Here is an 11,846-nt window from a genome sequence, read left to right as displayed (position 1 = left end):
AAAAGTTCAAAATTTAAAATGTTTATCCGCGAGGACTTGCAAAAATATCATTATTAAGAGTCCACATTTCTGAATACAATAAACCGTGACTTAAATAAGCTCTGAGAAAGCTCCATGCAGCAGCTTTTTTATTATGAAATCACTTGAGAGAGTTCTTAATGTCGATCACAAAACGATACTTCACATCTCTTTTTACAAGCCTCTCAAGTGCCTCATTTATGTACTGAATATTGATGAGTTCAATTTCTGGATATATTTTGTTTGCAGCACAGAACTCCAGCATTGCTTGTGTCTCTTTGGTACCACCAGTCAAGCTGCCAGAAATTCTTCTCGAACCTAACAAAAGTAATTTTTAGTCAAATATAATAAGAACTTTGAGCTAATATAGTCATCCTGCTTTGAGGAAAAAAAATAGACTACCAGAATGAACAAAATTACTTTAAAGAACAAGAAGAATACCAAGGTTGAGACTTCCGGGATTCAGATGGACTTCACTAGGAAAGCCCACTAGGACCAAAACTCCACCAATCTTCAGAAGTGACATGTAAGGATCAAAGGGGTGATCACCGGAAGCAGTGTCAATGATGAAATCCAGGGATTTTGTCATAGACTGCAACAAAGACTACATTAGAAGCCAGCAGCAAACAAAGCCATTTCCAAAAAATTTCAGCTGTGAAGTTGTAGTAGTGATTTCTACGGTACTTGATTACCTTTCTCAAGACAAAAACATCCATTATTGTCAAGAAAAAAAAAATCATAAAATGATTTAAGGTAATTCAAATGGAGGCAATTTTGTATACCAAGATAGAATTGGTCCGGTCATTGCAATGTATAACAGCCAAATGATGGAATTTTGTATATTTCTTTTACAAAATAAAAAGATGGTTTTCCTCAAAATAAAAATCTTAAGAAAATGGGTTAACGATTTAGATAGAAGGATCTTAGTTTAAAACATTTATATATGAAACATAATTCGAAATTGAGATCACAAGTTCACCTTTGGTAACTCACTGAACTTGGAGTTGTTGCGCTATGGCGCCAACTACAAAACTATTAAAGGAAAAAACAGGAAACTATGATAGCTTTAATTATCGAGCAAAGTTTTGGAGACCATATAAAAGAAATTTAAGTTATGTCGCCATTTATTTGTAGAGAATTAGGCACTTCATATTTAGCCCTCCCATAAACTTGAAAAAGAAGCTTGAAACATAGAAGGCACGTTAAAGAAACAATGATTTGTATTTACCTCCATCTGCTGCCGGTCTGATGAGATCACAAATTTGTCTGCTCCAAGAAGTTTTAGCGCTTCTTCTTTCTTGGACTCACTCGTACTGAACACTGTTACTTTCAAACCAAAAGCTTTTCCAAACTTCACTGCCATGTGACCGAGGCCACCTAACCCAATGACTCCAAGAGATTTGCCAGGTTGGTTCATCTTATGGCGCATCATGGGGGTGTACACTGTGATTCCAGCACATAGCAAAGGTGCTGCCATAGCTAATGGATAGCCATCAGGTATCATGTAGCAGTACCTGTGCGCTTCCAACCAATAAGGTAGAAAACATCAGCACATAAGGTTGATGTACATCCAAATATTTGCCATGCACTCATTTAACTTAGAACTCTGAATTACAAAGGCAAATCACTAACTAGTCAAATGAATATACCAATCACATTTAATAGATAAATTACAGATGTGTCAGTATGATGGTGAGGACTTTGTCCTCATGCATTACCATAAGGTAGCATATTTTAGATTGCAAATGGCAGAATTTTGAAGCTGATAAAATTGATTTTAGGTAACATGCACCACACCAGTTCAAAAGCCCAAAGCTTTTCATACCAGATAAGGTAAAAATCCTTTTAGTAAGATTCATGGGATCATAAGACACATATGAAAAGAGAGAGAGAGAGAGAGAGAGATTGGTTAATCTAAAAGATTAACTTCAACTATAACCAAAACCATTAAATTTCATTCCGACTGCGTGGATTTTTCTTCAAGTCTTCCCAGTAGGCTTACCCAAACCCTTTTGCAAAATTATCACCTCGTCTAGAAAACCTGAGGTCGGCCCAAAGCCTGAAGCTACCGCGTTGGGTTGGGCTCAGGGCTGGCTAAGTTTGGTACTTGGGGCCCAAAGCCCGCACAGCCCACTCGATGAGCCAGTCTAGTTAGAAGTGGGCGCTTCTTTCTTCTAGAAATTGGCCAACAATGTAGTATGAAAATAACCTTACAAAATTCATGTTTCTTGCATTCTTATATTAATTTGGAAGTTTTTGGATAAATAATACTTGTTTATTAGACTACTTTAACGAATAATATCTAGTTAAAATTCCTTCCATTTCTTTGTCCCTGTATATCCCTTTTTTTCTTTTTACTTCTTGAGTCAAACTGTTGGATATGTGTTTGAATCTAATTCATGCATTTATACCAAAGCAACTCCAGCGTCAGTTATAAAGACATTCTAACACTTACGAATATAAAATTTATGTTTCATTTCATAATTTGAGCTTCTTACTTCAAGCATCTATCAATCTAATGTCTATCCTCTACCTCTTTTGGGCTTAGGACCAGCACTGGTGGAGTTCTAGTCAATCTCCAAGATATTTTATGCAAATAAGCATATGTGAATATCCAGCAATCTACCATGGTGTCATCATCCACAATCAATAGTTTGGTAACATTCCATGCCTTAAAAGTTTTTGATGACCAGTTTCTAAAAGCTAGCACCTCAATGCAAATATAAACACTTCCACTATTTGTGTTCCATTGTAGGATATGCTTCTTTCATTATCATCTGGAATGCTAAAAAGGATTTGATTGATCTCTTTTGGTAAATAAAGCAGCAGCGTATGTCTATGGTATATAACCTCACCTATAATTTATGTAATGTCTAGAATTCCTTAAATGGCCTCCTTGCTTATTAAATTCCTACTGCTTTGCTCATTTCCGAATTAATGCTCGCATATCTTCAATGCTCATCCTATACAGTGAGTACTACTACTCTTATAACCCAGCAATTTAATCTACCTGACATTTGCTGGTTGTTTATATTACGGTCCTACAAATTTTCTCTGATCTCTTACTAACATGCAATGACCACACAACATTCGACAAAACTAGTTGGACTGATCTAGCTACCAAAACTTCATTTAATAAATCCTTGACTTCACTCTGTTTTCTTGCATGACCTATCCAAAATGACAGGACAGACTTAGTCAGAATGTGCCATGTCAACATGCTCATCTCATCACCATTTATACCACATTCTACATTCAAATCCACTGAACTAGCATCCTCCAAAGTTTGTCAGTAATCCACATGATTTCATTACATACTTTCCATTAAATAGAACATCTTGATTTCATTTACATACTTCCCATTAAATAGAACATCTTGAACATGAGGACCATGAAACAATAACATAAGAATCACATCTAACATTTTTAAAATTGAGTTGTCAACAAAGCTCAAGAAATATGTTTTGCAACAAAAATAAATCAGTACCATTAGATTATCAAGAAAGAAGACCTTAAGTCGCAATCCATATAAAAAATAATTGTCATTATAAGCTATGATTTTCTAGTATGGTATGATTAAATCAAGTCTAAATAACAGAAGAAGAAATTTCTGCTCATGAAAAATAACTTGCCTCTCCTTAGCTATGATGTAGCTGGAATATCCTCCTTTCGTGATTGTGCCATCTGAATCGAGGTAGTTGAAAGTGCCAATTAGTCCTTTTGAACAATGAATTTCTAGAAAACCATTACAGTACTCGCATTCTCCACATGAATCAACATATGTGCCAACACCAGCATGATCACCAACTTTGAAACCTTTAACATTGGAACCAACCTCCGTGACAACTCCTACAATCTCATGCCTAAAATATAGATAGCCAAATATTATACCATAAATACATATCTTGGAAAATCTATCTGATAGTTTCATCAAGAAATATAACAAGTAACACATATTGCTTAAGCTGTTGAAATTGTTGCATAGTGTTTCATCATTTTTCTTTTGGAAACACAAAAGTCGTTTTCTAAAATATATTGCACCTTTCATCTTTTCTGTCTGATGAAGACTATGCCAATCATCAACACAACTGCTCTATTTAAGTTAATTGTGTGTTCTATAAAATAAAATAAGAAAAGGTATGCTGCAATTCATATACAACCATTATCTCAGACATCAGATGTACCTTTGTGATATCACTTCTTCAGTTGAATCAATCAATATTTGTTTACAAAGGTCAAGTGATGGAAAGCACATGGACAAGATGTCATTTTACTCGAGTGCTACTGTTTCTTAAAAGAAAAAGACGGTATTCATACTATTCATTTTGTATGAAGTGCAACATGTATATTGTGCTAGTTTTTAGCATAGAGAACTCACAGCTTATATTATATGCAGTAGAATACTCCTCTCTAGGGTATGTCAAACTGTCCCAAACCGGATAGTTCAGGCTGTATTGAACCGAACTAATCAAGAAATAGGAAGATGCGGATGATCAGGATGGTTCAGTCCCTTAAACCCCATGAGCCCTCACCCATGCCCCCCTAATGCTCTGTTCTCTTCCCCCCCACCCCCTCCCCTTCTCTCATCCACCTTGATTGGAGCTTCGAATTCCACCACATGCATTTGTCACTTGGTTGCTTGTCTCGTTCATTTAGTCACTCATCTCACTCACTGGGTTCTTGTCTCACTCACTCAATTGCTTATCTTGCTGCTCTTCGACACTAACCGATAATGTCGATTGATGTCCAAGTAAGCCCTCCTCCTCTCTCTGCCCCTCCCTCTTCCTCCCTCTCCTTCTCCCTCTTGTGCAACAACAAAAGTTTGCACACCTAGCTAATTAGAGTTTTAAACCCAAGATGCTTGATGCATCATGAAAAATTGTTCCTTAGCAAAGCAATTTTCTTTCTTTTTTTTTTTTTTTTAATTCAGTACAGAGTCAACAAACCCCTTAATATTTCCAATCAGGATTTTTGAGGAACAGCTATAAGCTAGTATCCATATTAGAATTGTGCAAGTCACCACTGAACAAAGATTATCGCTTATCTTTTATTTGAAATTTAGTGGTACGGAAGCTTTACAAATTTACCATAGTCAACAACCTTTATAACTTGATATTAAGCATATCTTCCATGACCAAGGCCTTAGAATTATGTGGAAGATTGTTCAGAGTCCTCAGGTTACACTCAAATAGAGGGTATTCCAAGTTTCTTGATAGTCTGTTTCATTTCCACTAAGAAAATGACCCCATCCAATCAACAAAGTGCTTAAGCTAATCAGAAATATAAGATAAATAAGCATGGATTCTTTTTTTTTCTCCCTTTTTTGTGGAGGGGACCACAAGGACCGGGCATGCTTTAGAGTCCAATTCAGAGTTAAAAGCATTTGTTCGTGAACTATTTGCTCAGATGTTGTCTATACAGCTTATCTAGTTTATTTTTAAGCATTTCAGGTACCTAAATTACACTGTCATACCACTCCTAAACTAAACTTAGCATCTTAACCAGGCTGGTCACTTCAAACTGGATGCAACATAAAATCATTCCCCAAATAAAATTCTTATTTGAGGGCACTTCAATTACATGTATTGCAGGCTCATATAAATCTATATGCTGTGATGTTTCCAAACAACTTTAATGTTCCCACATTGTATTCGCACTTCTCTTTTATACTTGCTTTTCAAAATTCATTTTAGCAAAACAAGAGAAAGATTTATCAAACTTTACTCACCAACGTTAAAGCTCTAGGCATGATACTCATTTATATTTCTTTTATCAGATTTGATGGATTGACTTAATCACCTAGGAGTGTTGGTAGGCCTGCATTGGCATAAGGCCTGGGATGTCAGGCCTCATTCAGGTAGGGTCTAGGCTGCAAAGAATCAGGCTCTAAATTGGATCAAGCCAAACGTTATAAGCCTCATTGACCACCCATGTTAGGCCGAGCTTTACAACTTGGACTTGTACATATTTTTTTCTCATGGCATCCATGTCTTCCTTATTAAGATCTTACTTTCTTTCCTTATCATTGAGACTTCTCAGTTCCAGAGGAAGGGGTTGCTCTGTACTTGCCCCAAACTTCATAAACAGTTTATGCATATCTGGCATTTTAGATATCATAGGTTTCTGATGCTACGTAGAAATTCAATCAAACTATATTATCAGACTATGGTGGATGTGTTGTTGCATTATACAAACTCCATATAGATGAGATATTGCTTCCTCGTTTGATGTTAGGTTTGATGCATGTTTGTGTGTGTACCATAACCATGTGCTCTCTCTCTCTCATGCACAAAGACACAGATGATGGACTAAAGCGTACATATTATCTTGGCTAAAAGATTTAATCATTTAAAAATCAATCATGGGCCACCCAAGTTGGAGATCATTATATCCAATTTCACATTCATATGTCATTCTATATCAGTACAGCTAACTTTTGTAGATATTTACATTGTGAGGAGATTTGAGGATTAAATTATTATCAAACAATTGAATGCAGCATAATTCTTTAACATTTTCATTGGTTTTTAACAATTTTTATGATTCTTTATAGTTTTAGTTTTCAGCCTGAGATCATCATACTGTAAATCCAAATATTACAAAAACACAATATGTTATAAAATTATATAACAAGAGGTTTCTTGTTCTTTTTTTCCCCATATTTACCTTTTCTTTTTCAACTTTTTCCAAATTTCTGGCTGATACTTCAAACCTCGGCTATAATAGTTGAATGGGAACTTGGTGGGCCCCAACCAAACCAAAACAAATTATGTGAGCCTTCATTTAACTGGTGTTGTTTTTTCCAATGTGAGCACACGAATTTACCTTGACATAGGAAGGTAGATACACCCAAACAATTTTTCTTTTTCTGATAAAATACGTATATTCCTCTATTCCTGTTAATTAGAGACAAGAACACCAGTTCACTATTCCATGAATTTGTCTCACATATTTTAGTTGATAATCAATCAGCTTGTAGACCGCTTCTTAGGCAACAAGTTTCTTTCTTCCAAAATTTTCTTCTAATTCAAATTGGAGAATCCAGTGTATTAACATATTAATTGTCAAAATCTAGTAAATCGTAGAATTCACTGAGCAATCTTTATCCAATTTAAAAATATGTACATTTAAAACTTCCATCAAGCAGTCTTTCTTCTTCTGTAACCATACTCTTTTGCCAGGGCCATCAACTTTCATATATGACATTATCATAGTAAAATTTGGAGCAGATATCTTCACTGTTTGTACCATTTTTGAAAAATGAAAACTATGCAATATAGTTGAGTAAAGAAAAACATACCCAGGCACCAATGGGTACTTTGAGTGACCATGCTCATTTCGAGTCCGAATGACATCAGCATAACAAACTCCACAATATGTTATTTCTATACGAACATCATCGCTTCCAACAATTCTGCAAGACTTTCAGATCAATTTAATGATGGTTCAAGATAAAACTGCTGTTTTAAGACAAAATATCTTACAACAATTAACTTAAGTCACATCTTGGAGAAGAGTATGGACAAAAATAATAAACCAAGAACCATCTAGTCGTTAAAATTAATAGTTCCAGCGCACGTTCAGAAGACTGAATAAGAAACATGATGAAATTAATAGAATTTTAAACAACTTCACATAATATTATCCATTTATCCCTGATGCTAGGCTCAAGAAGTATCATCCATTTTGGACACAAAAATAGTGTTTAAAAATTCCAAATTTAAATAACAATACCAATTAACTTGAAGCATAACCTTCAACAAACTTGGTTCACATTGATAAATCAACACGTATAACAAACATATGCTATGTTTCTACATGACAATTATACTACTAATATAATTATAAGAGTATGATAACTATACTACTAACATAATTTTTCAGCATACCTGTAATGTTATTTGGGACTTAGTTACCTGAAGTGGGTGCCGGCGCCAGAGCAGATTTGGATAATGGTGCGGGTGCAGGGAAGCAGGTCTTTTAAAATTACTTTGAATAAGGAACCATTTAGAAATCAGGTACCAGGGATGAAATTCCAGAGAGATTCCAAAGCGAATGCACCACCCTAAATGACAGTTTCCTGCTACTAAGATTTAGAAAAGTACATTGACAATATATGATGATAAGAAGTGAAAAAAATCATGTGACTACATTACAGCATGTTTTTAATTAATAACTATATCCAAAAAATTACATGGTTGAACAATTCAGGCCTCATAGTGCATAATATTATATGTCCATTTAAATGCCCATCTGAAATCAACAATACAAGCTTATGCAAAAAATGTAAAATTAAAAGAATTTTAGATCCATATTTTCTGTTGTTAGGATAACGTTAGAAAGAACTTATGTGCAATAACAGGTGCACCTGCGATTGAATCTGTAAGGAGAAAGAACTCCAGAAGCATCTCTTGCAGCCCAAGCTAAACAATCTCCACTGCCAATTTCGGTGTCCATTGCTAAGATATCTGCAACAACTAAAACATCATGTGAGCCAGAACAACCAATGTATGCACCATAAATAATATCATTATCAGATTTTGTTTAAAACATATTAGCACGATCAAGTGTACAAGTTAAAATTCATGTAGCAGGCACACAAACTCATGAGCTTTTCTTCCACTAAGACAAAAAATTATTCAACAGCTCAAGCAGAAAAGGTCTAAACAACTGCCTAGCACATAATTGATTTCATTCCTTATACTTGTGCTATAAAGTTCCCCTGTCTTATATGAGTGGAAGCTTTTGGCAGGAAAAAAGCTAAATCTTATTGATTGGGGATAAACAGTTTCATCTCTCTCTCTCTCTCTCCCTCTCTCACTCACTCACGCACGCACCCCCACACGCCTACGCATACACCAAGTAAAAAAACAAATGCTCGAGCATATAGTTGGAATCTTTAACTTCTCTGCAATATTATGCTCCCAAATAAAGCATGCAAGGTTAGGTGGATATGGTAACAGCAATTTCTTTAAAGAAAATGGAAGCTAAGACCCCACCTGATTTCACTGAGAAAAAATCAAATTCAAATCTCTCCATTGAGTAGTCTTTCACATTGAAATCGCAGTTGCTCTATGATTCTTGCTACTGTTGCAACGAAGTCTCTACCGGCGCATGACTGAAACTTAGTTAATCCTCTGTTTAAACATACAACGTATATTGTGCCTCCCAAGATCCAAACATCTCCTAACGATAGAACCAGAACTCCAAAACTCTACCCATTTCATTAGTTCTGCGATTTCAATGTTTTCCTAATACAACTTGTGGGGGGTTAAATACAAAAAATTGCTGCCCCTCTTCCCCATCTGAGAAGATTAAGACAAGAACTTTAATGATCATGAAATAACTAGTCCAGTGTCGATAATAATATATAACCAAAGCTACCAAGGATAAGAATTCACAAAAAAAGAGGAAAAATTGTCAGAAAAAGATTATGAAGCATCAAAGAATATCGGATATGGAAGAACAAAGATTTCTCAGACGAGCAAAGACAGAAAACCAATGTTAGACACGGTTACCTTTGAGGAGGATTACGGTCGGGCGATTTGGATCTGCTGCGGTGCTGTGGAGAGAGATGTTTCGTCTCCCTCGAACTCACTGGCGGGATTGCTGTGCTACGTTACAAGAGCCGGATGATCTTCCTATCTATTTATAGAAGACGGGAAGTGGCCGTTTGATGAACATGATTGTACTTCACTAACGGTAAAGCTAAGGAAACCATGACCGCAGGGGGGAGCAGCTAACTCCAGCTGGTTTAACCCGACGCAAACCCCGTAATTTTTAGGCCAAGCCACAATATACAATATTCTTCCAGTTAGATTCTTAAAGGCATAAATAGAGAGCTACGCATCACATACATAATTCTGTGCATGAGATTTTTTTTTTTTTTTTTTGTATATTGAGCATTTATCATAGAAAGTTCGAGCAATTCAATCTAATTTTCTTTTATGATGTTTCAAACTACTCCAAAGTTGATACATTTCATGTGATCCTACTCAAGCAACATAATCTAATTTAATTTCATCCATTTTAAATTTTTTCTGAATTGAATATTTTGGTTAGTTGAGTTATGGACTTAAATGATCTCATTAATTACCAATAAAGCCAAACCGGGTTGATATTTTGCTAAGAGATTGGACTTTATTCATCTGCGTTGGATCCTGAAACCGGTCGTTGTGAATGAGGAAGTTGGGAGATCTCAAATCATGGCGGAGCAAAGCAAGTGAAGTATACGGGGCAGGATTACGCCTTCTCAATCCTCGAGATACACCGCAACCCTGACACCACCCCCAAAACAATAGTCTCCTGGATAAATCTAGTTTAAAAGATGGGTCTATTTTATTACATGTTCCAACCTCCAACAAACTAGGTATAAGAAGCAAGACCTGGTCTTTCCTTCGTTCTTGAGATACACCTCCTCCCTAACGTCAGTCCCAAGGACAAATGACTCCACGAGAAATCTAGATCAAAGACTGAGTTCTTCTGAGGAATTATTTGGTTTACTTATTCTATCGTAGACAAAGTCGGTGTCAGTCTGCGGTTTATTTTTATTGTGTTTGTTATTTTATTACACGTTCCAATAAGCATAAAAAGAAGCGATTAGCAAGTCCTAACATCACGCCCAAAACCAATTGACTCCGCAATAAATCTAATTTAAAGAATCAGTCTTTGGGTGCTACATCCTGCGTTGATGTGGTTGGTTTGACACTATTTATAATTACATAAACATTCTTTTAAATTTAGATTTTTTATAATTAAATCTTAAAAAATTTAAAAAATATCATGTTGAGAAAAATACCTCGAGATTTGGTCCATAATAAGCTCAGAACGAGATCCAGAACAACGAACGGAGTCTAATGAGCTCAAGAATAGTCCAAATAGAATCCGGATGGAGGAGATATGCGTGAGAGAACAAGAAAGCAGTTGGTACAACCCATGGGCCGTCGGAGGGGCGCATAGGCCGGCGCAGGCCGACGATGGGCGAGGCCCGCAGCGGATTTTTCATTGCAGTCCAGGGTGGATCAGCGGTCCATGCGAGAGCGCATGGACCGAGTCACCGTTTTCTTTGGATTTCATGTGGTCCACGATGGACCGACGCTATTTTTTAGGACGTTTCTTATGGTCTACGGATTTCTTTATGGACCGATTACGTGATCCAACGGCTGTAATCAACATCGGGCATGGATCGGACGGTCTAGAGCTGATCAGGAGGTTTGGGCATGCGGATGAGGCTTGATGAGGTACGATCGAAGGGCCCAAGGATGAGCCGATTGTGATCTGACGGTTAGGAGGCTGGTTTGAGTTGCAATCAGAGTTCTGTCTCCGATCAGGGCTCGAATTCAGATCTTTAAGAGATCTTGTGAGCAACTCAAAAGGTCGGAGGCGGTTCGGTAGATCCCTGAGTAGCAGCAGCAGATCGAAAGGAGCCGACAGAGAGCAGAAGTATTGAGATACTTCAAGCAGATCGTTAGGTAGCAGATAATACCTTTTGGAAGTAACCCTTTTGTATACACCTATAGGCCTAATCTAAATGATTCCAGCCAAGGTGGAAGGGTGTTTCCAATATCTTTAACTGCTTTATTGATAATAAATTATTGAATTTCCAGGCGAAGCCTCACTTTTAGTTAATTGGAATGGCTGCCACCGGCTTGGTAATCAGTTTACTTCAGCCCAGAAGAGGTGGTCTAGTTCTTCCAGTACTGTTCACTATTTTAGTATTGTTTCTCGTGGGATCTTGATGTGATTGTGAAATGAATATGTGCAGATTCCATTATGACATACCATACCAAACGTAGCTTCAACATGCATGGTCTGCTACATTGCAGAAC

General features: G+C 36.6%; 1 protein-coding gene across 1 annotated transcript; it reads right to left on the bottom strand.

Annotated features, from left to right (window-relative positions):
* On the bottom strand, nucleotides 1–9,639 carry LOC105054382 (probable cinnamyl alcohol dehydrogenase 1). Its single transcript, XM_073245711.1, has 7 exons — nucleotides 9,537–9,639; nucleotides 8,387–8,486; nucleotides 7,319–7,432; nucleotides 3,651–3,881; nucleotides 1,247–1,532; nucleotides 460–610; nucleotides 1–336 (listed from the first exon to the last, which is right to left on the bottom strand). Exons 2-7 carry the CDS (start codon nucleotides 8,473–8,475, stop codon nucleotides 140–142), a joined length of 1,068 nt encoding a protein of 355 aa, XP_073101812.1. The 5' UTR covers nucleotides 8,476–8,486; nucleotides 9,537–9,639; the 3' UTR covers nucleotides 1–139.
* Between the last annotated feature and the right edge of the window lie 2,207 nt (nucleotides 9,640–11,846).

Source organism: Elaeis guineensis, chromosome 11 (assembly GCF_000442705.2).
Source record: "Elaeis guineensis isolate ETL-2024a chromosome 11, EG11, whole genome shotgun sequence".
NCBI classification, from domain to species: domain Eukaryota; kingdom Viridiplantae; phylum Streptophyta; class Magnoliopsida; order Arecales; family Arecaceae; genus Elaeis; species Elaeis guineensis.
Note: the sequence above shows the minus strand (reverse complement) of the source record. Positions and strands in the feature narration are given on the sequence as shown.

Excerpts from the sequence above, each read along its gene's own strand:
- LOC105054382 (XM_073245711.1), bottom strand. The coding sequence starts at position 8,475 with ATGGACACCGAAATTGGCAGTGGAGATTGTTTAGCTTGGGCTGCAAGA. Across the intron at positions 3,882-7,318 it reads AAGTACCCATTGGTGCCTGG|GCATGAGATTGTAGGAGTTG; the intron begins GTATGTTTTTCT and ends TCTATATTTTAG. Across the intron at positions 1,533-3,650 it reads TACATCATAGCTAAGGAGAG|GTACTGCTACATGATACCTG; the intron begins GCAAGTTATTTT and ends GGAAGCGCACAG.